Source organism: Anopheles bellator, chromosome 2, assembly GCF_943735745.2.
Source record: "Anopheles bellator chromosome 2, idAnoBellAS_SP24_06.2, whole genome shotgun sequence".
NCBI lineage: Eukaryota > Metazoa > Arthropoda > Insecta > Diptera > Culicidae > Anopheles > Anopheles bellator.
The window spans coordinates 51,240,293-51,256,491 of record NC_071286.1 but is presented as its reverse complement, the minus strand read 5'-3'; the positions used below and the strand labels follow the sequence as shown (position 1 = coordinate 51,256,491).

General features: G+C 44.7%; 3 protein-coding genes across 3 annotated transcripts; 1 reads left to right on the top strand and 2 right to left on the bottom strand.

Annotated features, from left to right (window-relative positions):
* Window positions 1–2,113: 2,113 nt before the first annotated feature.
* LOC131207679 (testis-specific zinc finger protein topi) lies at window positions 2,114–3,478 on the bottom strand. Its single transcript, XM_058200305.1, has one exon. The coding sequence runs from the start codon at window positions 3,476–3,478 to the stop codon at window positions 2,114–2,116; it is 1,365 nt and encodes a 454-aa protein (XP_058056288.1).
* Window positions 3,479–4,215: 737 nt separating this feature from the next.
* LOC131206940 (leptin receptor overlapping transcript-like 1) lies at window positions 4,216–5,119 on the bottom strand. The gene is made up of 4 exons (XM_058199545.1): window positions 5,101–5,119; window positions 4,955–5,029; window positions 4,705–4,882; window positions 4,216–4,622 (listed from the first exon to the last, which is right to left on the bottom strand). The coding sequence occupies exons 2-4, from the start codon at window positions 5,020–5,022 to the stop codon at window positions 4,515–4,517; spliced, it is 354 nt and encodes a 117-aa protein (XP_058055528.1). The 5' UTR covers window positions 5,023–5,029; window positions 5,101–5,119; the 3' UTR covers window positions 4,216–4,514.
* An 827-nt stretch (window positions 5,120–5,946) lies between these two features.
* On the top strand, window positions 5,947–8,240 carry LOC131206939 (augmin complex subunit dgt3). Its single transcript, XM_058199544.1, has 7 exons — window positions 5,947–5,999; window positions 6,072–6,211; window positions 6,282–6,648; window positions 6,709–7,013; window positions 7,083–7,646; window positions 7,725–7,902; window positions 7,976–8,240. Exons 1-7 carry the CDS (start codon window positions 5,982–5,984, stop codon window positions 8,147–8,149), a joined length of 1,746 nt encoding a protein of 581 aa, XP_058055527.1. The 5' UTR covers window positions 5,947–5,981; the 3' UTR covers window positions 8,150–8,240.
* Window positions 8,241–16,199: the final 7,959 nt, after the last annotated feature.

Here is a 16,199-nt window from a genome sequence, read left to right as displayed (position 1 = left end):
CAAACAGGAAGAAGTAATGCAATAATCAATCTACACGCCAACGGCACCAGCAGCCTTCATCTCGTAACAATTCTGGCCATTCTTGGCGGTTCCGTACGCAATGGCTGAGTGCCATGGACGTGACCGAGCATTTCAAGTCGCCTTCTTGGTCATGCACAAAGTTCCAAAAAAACAAATTATTATCATCATCACCAGCACCGGTTTCTGGGTGAGGCTCAATTGAAATGGCAAAGCTACACCAGCAACTGGCGGACCACCACTTGTTGCGTTCACGGAACGTGCCGCCGTGCGTAATGTTTGCCAGGTGCCGAATAGTTTTTCTTTTGCCACAGCACAATGGTACGGGTTTCAGTTAGTGTGCAATCCTTATCGCGATGGTCCTGATCGCTTGTCCTTCACGTTCCGAGCTGCTGTTGAATTTAGTGTCTACGCAAGTCGGCACGTCACTTTTGTAGTGCCTTGAATAGGCTAGTTTAAAGAGGCACACAGGAACTATAGGAGTCGGGGTGTAACGTAAACGCACTCAAGGTGTGACTCGTCTGACGTCGAAGAGCTAACGATGGCAAAGGCGACAGTGATTTTATTACACTCTCACGGGGGCGCCAGCTTCAATCAAATTACCACCCGCCCGGGGCTTATGGGCCAGGCAGCTCATAGTTAAAGTCAACAAAATCAATTAAATGAGTGCACTACTTCCGGGAGAAACGGCGCTTCCGTTTCTAGAGAGACACACGGTAGTAAAAACAGTTCATTGGGGGCAAGGCGTTCCAATGGTGGAGCCCTACGGACAGCCACTCAAGGCAACGTGTTCTGCAACAGGTGTCTAGGAAAAGTACGCACTTAAACACTACACAGCACTGCACACTCAAATTCTTGCACTACGGTTAAGGAATAAATTCGTTGGATTCACTTTAATCAGGGATTCTGCTAGGACGAGGGACTCTTTTTATTCACACCCTCAGCAACAGTAACAGGCACCACAGCAGAAGTCAACCACGTGGCACGCGGCGGGATCGGTGTCCGTGCGTAGTAGTAACTGTCAACCGATTGGTCGGGTGGTTCGATAAAAGCGGTCCTTATATACTACCGTCGACGAGGACGGCCCGAACCGAGCCAGCTCGACCGAAGCCGATCGAATCGGCTGCGGCAAGTGCGAAAGGAGGCCCCGGAGAGCCCTGTGAGTGCGATTTGTTGCAAGTAGCGATCGCCATCGGCTTTGATTTCGATTCTCCGCCACCGCCAGGACACCGGCATCCGCCGGCGCGTACCATGGCGCTATGGCTTCCCGGTCCCTCGAAGCTTCCGCGAAACTAACTGCTGAGGGCTGATTGAATGGCCAGATAGTGTTGAGGCAGCACCGTGGCAACAGACACCCCCTTTCCATTTCCACCGTCTCAAGCCGGTCCGCCGGTCAGCAGCTTGCGACCGGCGGGTTGTTTGGGGTTTTGATATTGTTTTTTTCCCCTTTTCAATCGTGTCATTATCCTTTCAATCGAAACACCATCTCCCCGGTTTGCCCCGGGATCTGGCACTAGGTGCGAAAGGCACCAGAGGACCGTGTAAGCGTATCCTGGGAGCGATGCTATCCACCGATCACTGCGGCGCGGTGCAATTTTATGCTCGATTACTTCGAGACAGCCAGCGTTCCTGCGTTCTTCGCGGAACCCATTCTTTGACGCCCTTCCGTTGCCATGACAGCTATAGGTTTCGATAGCCCGCTAAGAATCGAAGCTTGCTGCGACCGCCCATAACGAGGACTATGCGTTAGATTTCGGTATCGTCGTAAGAAGTTCTTGCTCGCTTTTAAGTTTGGATTTCGGAAATGTGTTGTGAGGTAGATCAAGGGAAACGCACGATCCCATTTTTTTGTTTCTAAAGTGGTGAAAGTTCAAGTTTACTGATAAATTATTCATATCATGCTTTTTACAATATCATTTCCTGCAACTGCTCCAAATGTTTATTAATTGCTACCGTTTTGAAAAGGATTTATATGTTACATGTTGCCTACTTTGCAATAATGTCTAAATCTACCCTACACCTTCGATAATACTACAAAATAATCAGATTGACCCAAATGCAAAGAAGGCGGCTGAATAGTTGGCTACGAACGAAACTAGGGCCGCGTGTGTACGCGCATGTGCTTCTCACGATCGCCCCGTTGGCGGAACTTTTTCTCGCAGAAAGTGCACGCGTACGGTTTTTCGCCAGTATGGATTCGGGCATGGTTTTTCAGGGCATCGGCACGGTAGAATCGTTTGTTGCACTCCGAGCATGGGTAGCGTCGCTCGCCACGGTGAATCAATCGGTGCTGATAGTAAACGGATCCCGTGAGGAAGCGCTTGCCGCATTCGTTGCACTGGTACGGTCGCTCTCCTGTGTGGCATTTGCGGATGTGATCATTTAGATCCGGGCGGATCGTGAAGCTTCGGTCACACCCATTCATTGGGCACTGAAAAGGACGGATGCCATTATGGAAGCGCAGGTGTTGCCACAAATGGCTGGACTGAGTGTACGTTTTACCGCACTTGTCGCACAGATATGGCCGAAGGAGGCCACTGGTGGCGTTGTCAGGCTCTTGCTTGACTTCGGTTTTGACCGAACTCTTACAGTGCGGCGTGATCGGAGCTCGAGTCGCAGGGGCTGGGACATGTTCCATGCGCCGGTGATCGAGCAATTGGTGAAGGGTTCCGGCAACGTAGCAGCATACCTCACACGAGAGGCCCAAAACGATGCAGCCAGATATTTCATCTACCTGTTTGCCCACAATGCGCGGAAAGTAGTGGTTTTCGGCGTAACGATGTTCGTACAGTGTTTCCAGGCAATCGAATCCAATTGTGCAGACATTACAAATGTACTGTTTTTGAATGTTTCCGAAACATGAGGCACGATCCCGGCTGTAGAGGTAGCAACCGCCATTACGATGAGCGTTCGCTTCGTCGAGATTGCACGAGTGCTTCTCGCAAAAAGTGCATTCAAACCCGCGAATCGGGCTGTGTCTCGATTCGTGATAAAACAGGGAGTTCAGGTCCGAAAACAATGTGTCGCAGTACTCGCACGTGAAGGCCAAGGAGATCACCACAATGCGTACATACTGGCGGAAGATGAACCTTGGTTTGTTGAAGACCGTTCGCTCGACGGTGGCCAGAAGATGCTCCCAGTTATGACGATCGGTGTGCGAATGGTACTGATCGATATCGGGAAAAATGATTCCGCAAAGAGTACATTTCAGAGCAATGGCGATAGGAAAGCGTGGGTTTGCCTTTTGCATTTCGATTTCGCTGTGGTACTTTTGCTTGTGTCTCAGCAGGCCGCTCATCACAACGAACTTGTTCTTGCAAATGTTACATTCGAAACGCCGCTTCTTAGATTGCTTTGATTTTGGGACCAAATCGTGGCCGCCATTGGAAATGTTCTTACGTTGCAAAAGTGTTTGAATATCTTTGTTATTTCGTTTCAAATCGCGCAGAAGAGCTTCCATGGTTTTTGGTGGATAACGCGCGAGCGAGCTGTAATTTAAAAACCGCCCTCGACGCTGAAATATGTCCGAACAATCTGCGATGAAAAAACACTTTTAGTTTGAAGTAATTTGGGCTGACATTAATTTAACACTTTGAAAAACTATAATACTGCAGCGTGTTGTTATTAGCTATTTGTTCTGTACTAACCTGTAATATCGTTTGCAGAATTTTCCTAGCAAATTTTCACAAAATGGCACGACCACCTATCGAAGGAGCACAAGAGACCTCTAACATCGAAGAAGCACGACGGAATGATTCCACTCATATAAGCGTGACAGGTGAAGACGGAAAAACAGGTTGCTTTGATTGGCGACGCTTTTCGCGCCTCTTTCGCGTGCCGTACAACGCAGCGGGGGCGTTGCAAATGAAACAAAAAACCTACTTGAAATTTTCAGTGTACAAGTACGTACAGTACGTTGTTAAAATTAACATTCTTGCGTTAGACAAAACGGAACCGAAAGCATTCAAAATTTTGATTTAAAAATTATTTCAAATTTTTTTTCGGTGTGTCATGTTAACTTCTTTTCACAAAGAATATCAATGATGCTCGAATGCATTTGGAACGATGAAGAATCTTTTTAATCTTAGAAGAATGGACTGGGCCGTATTTATGAATGAAAAGACACTTGTTCAAATGTAAAATGATTCGTAAGTTCAAAAAACATCGGATTATAGTCAAGGCGTTCAAACGTTTTAACACATAAATTCTAATATTCGCTGTTTATTAATTTCTTCTCCTGCTAAATGGAATTGTTAAATAATGCATACATTTTTTTTATATATTCTAATGAATTATGGATTTCGCTGTAAAGTCGAAGGAAAGAAATACGAAAGAAATTGTTCTGAAAGAATACTCTTGGAATAGTAAAAAAAATCGTTGCATTTTATATGAATGCGTACAATGTTGCACGCGAGGGACTGCGTATGGCCTTCTGATGCTGCCACAAAAACTAAAATAAATGTGGATACGTTGGGATTAGAGCGCATATCTCCACTTTACCACATGCCCGAGTCGCTAGATTCGAATCCAAAGTAATATGCCAAAATTGTTGTATACGCCACGGTATTGCCAGCCAACGTAAGTATTCCGGCACCCCATTGAATCTACAAAGCAGTAGAACAAATTCTTGTAGGTTGTAAGATTTCTTCGATCCTGTTGGATTATTTTAATAACGAAAACACTTACCACACCGGCACGCGCTAAAACGATCGGCAAAGCGAAACTGCTGAGAATGATTCCTACGGTAGCAAACATCGCATTCGGTGCTCGAACGCCATCGTCCGCGTTCTGGCTTCTTTTCGCGATCAAAGTAGGCAAGGGGCATATGATGTAGAAAAGCACAACAAATATTGGCCACCACAAGCTAAAAGATATGAAAAAGGAAAGAATGAAATGAAAATATTCATTGCTCTAATTCAATTATATTGCTCCATACTTGTAGGTTGGAAGTGCACAAGCCAAAATAATCATAGTCATTCCGATCGAGCCTAGCATGGCCAGCATGACGATTCTGAAAAAAATGCAACGTACATTAGCTTAATACTGCTTATCAAAGTGTGTGCTTAAATGAGCGATGCTTACACTATTTTGACGATTATTCATCATTGCACGATTCCCAGGTTGGTTCAAGGATTATATGTGAAACAATGGAAAGGAATTCAAGATAAAAAATAAGTAGACACAGCAAACACTTTCGACACCTTGTATTACGAGTCAATGTCAATACAGTAACATTTTTATCGACTTTGCAACATAGTTTAACTACAAATAAACAAAATTTACCTTTTAGTGATTCTGCCATTTTCACGACTTTCTTTGGTTTTTGTTGTTTTCCAAGTGTTTGACACAGCGTAAACAGTTCTGACAGTGACCTGTCGGCCATGGCTGCATTGTTTTGTTCGAAGCGTTTTATAGCAGATATTAACTCACGGAAAAGTGAGAAGCAAATAAACAAATTTAAAGAAAATGGATGGATAGCAAGGAGAATTTTTTTAAAAATGTTTTCCACTATACATTCGTAGTTGATGAAACAATATTTTCGAAAACTAGATTCTCACAGTAAATCGTTTTTCGTGCTGTATCCCATAATAGACAACTGGAATTTTTGAATTATACTAACGGACATTCGGAGAGTTCTTCGAAATTCAGATTGAAGAGGAAAATGGCATGAAATAAAGCGTAAAGTGCTATGTAACGCGAAAACAGAGACAGGATGAGACTCGAAAATTGCGATCCGATTGTGTAGTATATCTTTTCGGGCATCTGAGATGAAACGGCGAGGAGCTAACTGAATGTGAAGCGTTTTTGTACCACATTGATTGCTGAAGCGTTGTTGACAGCCACTTCTAGGCGCGTATTTTATAGCAACTAAGACGTAAACAAAAGTTTGTGCCCAACCGACTCCAACGTCGGAAAGACAGCAAAAGTTTAACTGCAAAGCCGCGCAAAACTGTGGCCGAGAAATGGAAGATACGAGCAAGGTATGTGTTGCAGTATTAACTCTTCGATGTCCCGCAGAAAATTGTTCATCGCTTTTTACGGTAACATTACAGGTGATTGAAATGGTGAGGAAAATCGTCAGCATTGACCCACGCAGGTTTTGGATGATACACGATGAAAATTTACACGCCTTTTTCGATTGGTTTGCAAAAATTGACGATGACAATCTCGTTACTGAAACACTGCTGAAAGAGTAAGTTAATTGGCCAATTTATTAGTTCGGCATATATTCGTTACTTGATTGTTTTGTTTGTGCTTCTCAGCTACGACGAGGTTAGGCGAAGTGGCACGGTTTACAGCGAAAAAGACGCCGATGCTCAATTGATGGAACTGAATAAGGGGTATGCCAACATCCTTGATTACACCGATAGAGATGTCGAGGTCTCGGAACAGGAGCTGGAACAATTGGTGGAAATCGAAGAGCAATATGAGCAGCTTCTAGAAGGCGCTAAGGAAACCGACATGTCCCTGACCAAAGAGCTTTGCGAATTACAACGAAAAAAAATTGAAGCTCAGTATATGATGGAAAAACGCCACTCTATTTGCTTAGATTTGGCTAAACAGCTTGAAGATCTTTATGAAGCGACTCAGCAGCAATTTACCGATCTTCATGATTGTTACTTGCGGCGAGTAAGTAATTACTTCACTCTGTACAAAAGCAATTTAGGCATGGTTTCTTTTTCGTTTTAGCAAAACCCGCCCCTGTTCGTGTATCAAATGGCAATCGAGCAATTCGACGCCAAGTGCGACCAATTTCTAAAATATCTAGAGATGTATGTAAAGAAGCATTTCACAGTGAAGCGGCTGGATGGCTCAAAATTGTCCGAAGAGCATGACAATTTTCACGTCATCAGTGAGCTGGAAAGCATTAAAATGCGCCTAGACGCAGAAGAGTTCAAGTTGCTGGAGGTTAAACGGGATTATGCTGGCGTGAAACATCTCGTCCATCGTTTGCAGGATCCCAACTGGGTGTCTATGAAGGTTCCCGTCTTAAAGTATGTTCGCATCTAAGCATGACATCGTTTTCGATCATGTCAATAGCCGTATTTTATCTTGTATCGCAGGAAAAAGTGTGTCGAACTGAGGAACGCTAATGAGCAGGATATTTTGCGCGTCGAATTGCTCGAAAACGAACTGGAAATGCTCATAAAGCATATGAACGAGCTGAAGATCGAATCTGTGCTCTTCGAAACCAATCGTGTTAAACTGGAACGGGCAATGAGTCGCTTGGAATACATTGAGCGATTAGATGCAAGCATCTCTAAGGAACTGATGAATGCAGAATTACTCTGGATTTTGATGCAGCTGGATTTGGAAAGGATGCGTGAATGTTTTGACAACGCGGATGAAATGAACGGAGAGTCGAAGAAGTGTTTCAAACGCATCGATGCAATGAAGCTTCTCGAAAAGAATGCATCCTTGGAGGAAGCCTACTCCGACTATCTTATGCGATTATCGACACTCGTACGCGCAACTGGAGAAAATTTGACCACTGATGAATCGTCAATTGCTGGCATCAAAACGTGTTTGCAACATTTTTCAAACTTATCCAAACGGATCACGAAACAATGCGAGTCAGTTGCGAACGGAAAATATCAGAAAAATGTCAACGATATGCTAGATGGACTGTAATTGAATTTTAATTCATTCAACGACGTCTGTGGCCCAATACGTCCTTTAAAGTTTTGATTTTATTATATTTTCAGCACTAACCAGGAACAGATGTTGCAGCGTTTTGTGTTTGATGGCCCACTGAGCTGCCCACAGTTCTACGATCAGGAGTACTTGGAACGAGTGCAAGCCCTCAGTTATTTTATGGGACAGCTGGAGCGGGATTGCCGAAATCTTCGCAAGGACTTTGTTCAAAATATTGAAGAACCGAAGGTATATTTGATGCCGCATATTCGTATCTGGCACATTGAAAAATATTCATTTTTATCTTTGTTACGTTTCACAGCAAAGTAAAAAGTTCGAACTGTACAAACGCCGGTTGTGGATTTGGTTTTTGACAGAACCAAAAAAAGTTGTTATCGCAATCAAGGAAATTACAGCGGAGGCATCAAAGTCAGCCAGCTACAAGGGCATATCTGGTATTAAACGCAAATCAATAGAGAACGAATTGAAGTTTTAAAGCTTCGAGAAGATTCATTAGAGATGACACGAACCAGTAAGTAGTATAGTCACAACATAAATGTAAGATGGATGTCATAAATGCATGAACATAAAGCAAATTGCGTCAACTTACAATAATGTGATTGACCCTAAAACGACTAAATAATTTAAACTACACACAATTTAATTGACGATGAACTTTATTCGACTTTATTCGACAATGTAAACTTATTTCAACTTTATTCGACAATGCAAGTGATCAAGGTAACACAATCACAGATCGCTTAAGTTATTGAAATAGATTGAGCATAATAAAATGATTTATTGATATATTGAAATAATTTAAGTCGTTATCAAATGCCGTCAAGGAACAGGTTTTTTCTATTAGTATTATGTAGTTGTGGTAATGTTTTAAAGTTATGGTGAATTACGATAAAATAGTATATCAAACAGCGATCATTCCAAAACCAGTGCAACAATCAAAATCAGCATAAAGTGGATGATCATTAAAACGTCATTGGATGGGATTTTCGTTTATTTTCAGTCAAGTATTTCGTGACATTGTGAGGTCTCCATGCGAACAATCCAAATATTCATCTAACTGAGACAAACTCATACTGCTGGTCGGAAATGTATGATTTGGAGCAGCACTAATTGTAACAACTAATTCGAAATTTCGCGACAGTTTTACATACACCCTCTGTAGTGTTTCTTATGGATGGGAAGCATTCGAAAGTATCATGTTCACATTCACGTATTGTTGCTTTGACTAATTTTTCTAAACTTTGTCAAAATAACACACTTTGTCCTTATTTTTCTCACATTCTGGTACCCTTTGGTCTACTACCAACCGAGCGTGGAGTAGGCTACGGTGTCGTCGGGTAATTCGTTTCGAAGGGCCAATACTCAAGTTTAAGCTTCTAACTCGATTTGGACCGGCCGACACATTCGCAATAGAATTATCGTAATGTGCATTCTACCAGTGGAACCAGTGAAACCGGAAAATCGGAAAAACGCGATACGGAATCCTATTTTGCAATAAGTGAAACAAATGTAGCACTCGCATAAAAGTAAAGAATGCCACCGTCGAGGAAAACCGTCGAGGCGTCGAACTCTGAGCAGACGTTCGGGTATTCGGAAAATTCGCTGAGAAATAAGACTAAAATTGGCATCGCCTCACAAAACCGCCAATAAGTGCAAATCGTAACTGGGTGAATTGGCTGCATGCTGTAGCGTAGGCCCGAATGGTGTCGAAAACGTGGATCATCTTTCCCGCTACTCCGGTCAGGGGACGGTAAGGATGCGGCTAGCCGCAGGGAAAGCAAGTTCAAACTTCAGCTAAAGCACCCGTGCCGCCCCGAAAGCAACAAGACGCAGGGTTGAACCATCACCACACCGAACCACTCTGGCAGCGGGTGGACCACGATGGTCGACGACGAAAAGTTGGGTTTCTTCTTTATCCAATTTGAATAAATTCGAATTTGTATGAAGTACGATATGTACCGAACAGACGGGGTCCATGGCCTGCGTTGGCATGAAGAGCATTTAACTGGAGCCGGAAAACGCGAAGGTACGTAGGTCGTTTCGGTTTCGCGATGCTACCAGGATTCGAAATAACGAAATAACCCTTTGTGTCTTTCCGGGAACGCGTTTGTTTGAACACTATGGTGGTTCGTGTAGTCGAACGAGAAAGAAGGATTAAGTGCGCCGCGCTCGGTGTGGCAATTGCCATGGCCGTGCCAAAAGGATGCTATCGTAAGGAGATGGTTTGGCCCGAAAGTTTGCACTTTTCTTACTTATGGTTTCCTATTTTGGACCCTTGCGTTCTTGAGACCGGCCTTTGTTGATCTAGCTTTAAAGAAAATATCCAAAATTTGGTTCTTTGCTGACACACATTCACGAGATAAAATAAAAACATTGGAAAGGAAAAATGGGAACACTCCACACTTTTATAGTTTCGGAGTAGGGTTAACATTTATTACAAGGTTTCAAAGGTATTGTTCGTTCAATTGGCGAAACGTAGACGGCTCGGCCCGGATGGTCATTTTCGTTTAGCTGCAGCACCAATTGTATTTTTGATGGCGTCATGGCTATATCGTCTCGTAGAATTACCCGCAAAGTGCTGGGCGGAATGCCCGACTGCTGCGCGTGACGGCGAATCGATTTTGAAGGTTCTTCACGGATGCTTTCGGCAACAGCCGCAATATTTGTGGCCAATCACACACGAGTTGGTTTCAGATTTTTCAGATTAGTTGGTTTCTCAGATTACGTACAGTTTGAATGGGGGACTCTTGACTTTGGAAATACGTTTTTAATATTTTTAAGCGTATAAGACTGCATTTCGTCTACGTGACTAGTTTTGACTGAACGTTTCCAGTTAGTCTGTATGCCCCGTTAGTCTTCAAGTAATCGGTAGTTTAAAATCGGAGTACTAGATGCTTGTTACAACATCAAATGCAGGCGCGCTGCTGATTGGGTGAAATATATTTTTTTTAATCTTAGAAGAACGAACTGGGCCGAATTATGTTCAACATACAAATTAGTGGGAAAAACGTTTTCTAGCTCTAAGGAAACGCTATTATAATGGCCAAAACCAAACGAAATGCAATCGAAAATAACGGACATGGTGAATGTTGAGTGATTGTCTCGGTCGAAACTCGGTCGGTCTGTGTCAATCCGGCATCAGGATCCCAGCAGCCTCTGGGATCTTAAACTCATTACGTCGGACGGTCTCATTTCTGGTGCGCGACGACGGTGATAGAAAATTGGCTGACGATTGATGCGGTGTCATCGAACGGCTTGGGAGAAGATAAAGTAATATTTCGGCGCAGACCGAACCGGGGGCCAATCCAATAACCCACCGGGACCGGGATTGGAACCGGGACTACGGATGCGAATTTAATATATTGTCGCTGGTTTTCCGAAGACGTCCGGAGTTGGCTACGGTTCATTGAATATTCATTATGGCCAATTTTTATTAATAATAGTGTTTGCAGCACACCCAATACGGTGGCGACGGGACCGGAATGACATTCCATTTACACCGCCGCACCGCGCGGATCCCGCTGATCCCGTAATCTTTCCATTCTGCCGATGATTCGCCAACACAACGTTGCCACTTTAATCTGCGGTGTTGATGTGCGCCCGCCGGTAGTGCCGAGGTATGATGGTTGATTTTCTTTTTTGTATCTGTATCTTGCTGTCTCCTTCCTTCTCTATCTCTGTCTCTCCTTTTTATGTGTCTCTCTACAGGCCCAACACAGGCAGCTGGGCCCGAATCGGCTGGGCGTGTGCTGGGCGAAACCTGGCTCGGGGCTGTAGACCGTTGATTGTAAATCAGGTCACGCACTTTCTCAGCCCTCCGCGAACTCCGCGGCTCCGCGGAAGCCGTCGCTAACGCAGGATTAACGAAGAGGAGCAGCGAAGCGTCGCTCGAGGAACGAACGCGGAGACACGAGTTCCGGTTACACGAGGTAGCGTAAAAAACCCGGTGGCGTATCGACCAACCGGAGCACCGAAATGGCCAACTCACGCCGAGTGGCCAATGGCGGTGGAGGCAGGGATAAGGTTTCCTGCCACTAGCGGTAGGCTCAAAGGCCCGAAGGAAGGACGTGATGAGATGATGTATTAGATTACTGCCAAAGCCCAGAAAATGATGATACTGCCCACACCGTCCGACGGAGGCCCACTTTTCGGGGAAACCGTGTTTGTGGCCGATGGTTTTTTGTTGTGGTTCTTCCCTTCCTTACGCATACCACGGGGAGGGGGGTGACCGGAGCAGTGGACAGCGGGACGCATTCGCTCCGTGTGCGCACTGCTGGTCATTCGTAATTCGGTTGCGATGGGGATTTCGCTCGACAGCTGAACTTTTCCGACCGACTCGGGACGGCATTCCGGTTGTCGGATGCTTGTCTCTCTACTCGCTGGCGTCTTTTGACGCCGGTGCGAACGGAGTTCCTTCCGACCCTCTGGGTCCCGCTTTACGCGATGCAAGTAAGGACGAAGAAAAAACAATAGAAAACTCGCAGCCCAGCTCGGGACGGGAACGGGGCCCAAAACACGTGCCAAATGTGAAAAAGAAATTTTCTCGCAACGAAGCGGATCAGAAGCAACACTTAAAAAACTCCCAAAACCTGAAGACCGACAGACAGCGGCGGCCAGATCTCATCCGTCTTCTGTGTGAACGATGGCCGGCCGGCAGGCTCGGAGCCTCAAATTTGGCTACAGAAACCCGGCAACAAAGTGAAGTTCATTTAATCAAATTTATGCAAGCTGATGAAAATGTTCACCAATTTTATCGCCAGAACGTGTCCTAAATTGAGAATTGTACTTCAGCCGGCCCGGCACGCCGACCGACCGGGCCGACCTGTACGACGTGCAGTGTGCCACGGACGTACACGGACGGTCCTCCGGTACACTCCGGCGGATCCGGATCCGGTGTGCAGATCGGTTGTTTAGTTGTTGCGGAACCTGCCAGTCGTCGATCCGGCGGCCGCTCGGTAGAACGTGTTTAGAAAGCAATTACTGGAACTTTCACACCGCGCACTCGGTAGTTGGGTGTCTTAAGCGGCTTCTGAAGTGGTACGACCTTAGTGCAGTTGCACATCAGGGGCAGCGTTATGACTTATGTATGGCCTGGCTCTCGGGATATCTACCGTATCTTCCAACGGTTTCACCCCATCTTTGGGCGATCGCTCCACGGGCACTGGCACTTTATTGTTGGATCAATCGTGAGCTATTTTAGGATCGTTTAACTTCTGCGCTTCTGCCTACACTAACAGAATAATGTTGTGGTGAGATAAGTGATTGAAATTACGAAGTAAATACTCTATTTGAACAACGGATACTCCGAGGTATTAGACTGAAGTGATTTCAGCCTTTTGTAGACTGTTGAAAAGTATTGTTGCACAATTTATATTTATTGATTAGTATAAGATGTATTTTATTATTTTAAGGCTTTATTAGTTGAGGGCTTATTGTGAACGTTTTCCAGAATGGTGCAAAGGATTGAAGGAGAGTAGTTTTGTGTTATTTTACAAACAATAGTCTACCGAATGGTGCTTCATACTTGTGTATCAGTTAAACTAATAGACCTTAACGCCCTTTGCGAGTGTAGCGCAACAAACATGAGGAACTACATATTAAACAAATATTGATAGGAATATTAGCAATGTTTTGCTTATTTGAGATTGCGTAACCGAAGTGATTAGGATATTATTTTTTATGGCATTGAAATTGTATAAGCTTCCAGACCCTGTGTGGTAGGTTCAATTTACATAACAAGTACCGACTAATACAAGAGCGCCAAATGGATTGATTGGGTATTCGCATTCGTTCGCGTATAATTTAGGGGATGGCCAGATGGGTTCCGCGGGTTGCGAGTTAATATGAGCGGTATTTACACTAGGAAAAAGTATGAATTGATCAGCAAACCCCGTGCGAATTTGCCTTTTCTACTCAAACAAACTCTATCGTCTCGTGTAAATATTTGCGGCGTATATACGGGGAGATCCCTATTTTCAATTTGCCGGCCTTAATTCAACATCAACAAACGCACGCTGCAGTGCGATAGCCATCGTTGGTTTGAAAGTTTATTAGATGAGTTTAATCGAAAAGCAAATAGTTGAATTTACACGTTCATCAGTCATGGTCAGTGGCTGGCCGGCTGGCGAGCCGGGCGAACGAGATCGAGCTAGCCGCTTTTGTTGATAATCATCATGTTGGTAATACATTTTGAATAAATTATTGTTTCCCCAGTTGTCGCCAGACCGGGTCCGTGTGCTGTGTGTGCTTGCTTGCGTTATCGTTCCGATGCATTTCTGTGTGCAAGTGCATTGGTCTGCATTGGCCCTTTAATGGTCAAGCAGCGCGGTGAAACGGCCAGCAAAAAACGCAAATAAAATAAAAAAACAATCCTCAAATGTTGGCATTAAAGCCCGATTTGAACAGAGCACTGAGTGTGGTGCGAGGCAATAAATGCACTTTAGGTGCATAATTGAGAAGCGGTTATGTGTGCTTACGGGATTACAGCTTTCCGTTCGTCGATCGGAGCCCCGGCAAGGAGCGCAGGGAGGACCGGTGACACTGGCAGCAAGCGGTGGCCAGCCCAGCTCGGACTTGAAATGCGCCACACTGGAACGAAAATCTGACAGTTTATGAACGTTAATTACGCTTGGTGAAGTGCGCTTGGTGGGTGTTTTTGGCGTGGATATGCGCGCAGTGATTTGATACACACGTTATCAGCGAACGTATCCTCTTCGACGCTCGCCACACATTAAAGGGCATTTGCTGCCAGCGACAGGTGAAATCATCCGTCTTTTCATAAGCATTTAAATTTTCAAACATAACCCAACACATCTTAAAGAGTTAGGTTCTCGTTTAGCCGGGACAGTAGCCACGAGGTCTGATTTGTGGCGAAAGAATAAGGTTGTTTCGAACGATATGTTAAGAGATAATGGTGCTTGGTTTGGTATAAATTTGTTCATTTTCATCGATTTTCTAGCTTTGATTACCACTTGGATGAAATGTTCTCATGGGATGGCTTCATAAAACTGCTTCAAAGAAAAAGAAATAGTGCAACCAGATCCAAAGTTACAGCCCCCCATTGAGCTGCTAGTTCGTTAAATCATGCTATCAAAAACATAAAACACGATTAGCTACTCTTAAAGGGCGTTGAAAGTGGCCAGTGGTTTCGAGTCCTTCTCAGAAGACATGCGAAGGTGATCGAACCGAATCTATAGTCACCTTTCGGTGCATTCCAAGCTTGACGTGCCAGCTGCTGGCCAGTGGGCTGGCTCTTTTTCATTTATCTTAATTTATTTGTGAGATTTTGTCGGATAATCATAACTCAACGATCAAGTCGGGGTCGGACCGACCGAGTGGCCGCAGGGTCGCCGTGATTCACATATGCGGCTGCAAAGGAATCGGCAAGCCAATCGCAAGGGTCCACTGGAGTGCCGTTTCTATCGTTTGGCGTGAAACCGGGTTTTAAATTTAATCTTTTTATTATCGCATTATGCTGAAATCCTTTCGGTCTCGCTTCCGGGCCGCGCTCTTTGTTCCAGGGAGCGGTTAACAATTGTCGTTTTTTTGGGGGTGGGTTCTACCTGTGCACCCGGAAGGTTGGCTTGGCCATTTTTCTGGTTTGGTCGGATTTTGTGCATTGCAATGTGGCGGAGAGATATAAAAGAGCGGAAAGCTATGCCGTGCACGCCGGATGAAGTGGGGTCACATTTTCACCGCAAACAATTGGAATGAAATTCCGTTTTTCGCCGAATTTGGGCGGTTGCAATGCTACGGTGTCGGTGTCCTTACGTAGCCTTCACACTCGCCGGTTTGGACTCGGCAACCGACAAACCCTGCAGTAGTAGTAGCTAGAATAAGCACCTTCCGACGATGGCATTTAAATTTAAATCTCATCGAAAGCGTGTATCTTACAGCGAACATTTTAATGGCCAGTTTGAGCGGGGGTAGGGTCGGCGCGGCTGCACGGAACTCGAGGCCGCATTAAACGAGAGGAGAAGGAGGGGCAACGGGACACTTGCTTTTATGTCCTCTCGGTTTTCGGATCGTTCCCGCGGATTCAGGACACGTTGCATTTCCATTTCCTTTGTGTGCCGGCGGAGGCCGAAGAAAGCAGCGTTGTCGCATTGTTTCTGGTGTGAACAAAACATGTTTTATAATTTCAAATAAACGACCACCCCAATGCAGTACGTGCAGCGTTGCGAAGCAGGACCCCCTGGCCCCACGGTGGCCATGGTGAGGTCCTTTCAGAGCCGTGGAGCAGAATCAATACCAGGAGCAATTATTGGGCGCCCTTAAATGGTGAGGTTTAGTTGTGCGACACATTTGTGATTAGTTTCTTATTAAGAGTTACTGCTGCTTGGACTTTTTATTCTATCAATAATATAGATTTACTCAATAGATAAATGAAAAGCTTCGTTTAAATATGCGATGTGTCTTTGTTAAATTTGTTCGGAAACTCTCCGTTGTTTACCGATTGATAGAATAGGCATAAAACTAAATGTCACTGAATTTCTTTCAAATGAAAGAAATCAAGTATCGTGCAA

What these genes read in the sequence shown, in the direction of transcription:
- LOC131207679 (XM_058200305.1), bottom strand. Translation starts at nt 3,478, where the DNA reads ATGGAAGCTCTTCTGCGCGATTTGAAACGAAATAACAAAGATATTCAA.
- LOC131206940 (XM_058199545.1), bottom strand. Translation starts at nt 5,022, where the DNA reads ATGCTGGCCATGCTAGGCTCGATCGGAATGACTATGATTATTTTGGCT. An exon ending in TGTGCACTTCCAACCTACAA is followed by an intron (nt 4,883 to 4,954) that starts GTATGGAGCAAT and finishes CATATCTTTTAG; the next exon opens with CTTGTGGTGGCCAATATTTG. An exon ending in TTTTAGCGCGTGCCGGTGTG is followed by an intron (nt 4,623 to 4,704) that starts GTAAGTGTTTTC and finishes ACTGCTTTGTAG; the next exon opens with ATTCAATGGGGTGCCGGAAT.
- LOC131206939 (XM_058199544.1), top strand. An exon ending in ACTGAAACACTGCTGAAAGA is followed by an intron (nt 6,212 to 6,281) that starts GTAAGTTAATTG and finishes TGTGCTTCTCAG; the next exon opens with CTACGACGAGGTTAGGCGAA. An exon ending in ATGAAGGTTCCCGTCTTAAA is followed by an intron (nt 7,014 to 7,082) that starts GTATGTTCGCAT and finishes CTTGTATCGCAG; the next exon opens with GAAAAAGTGTGTCGAACTGA.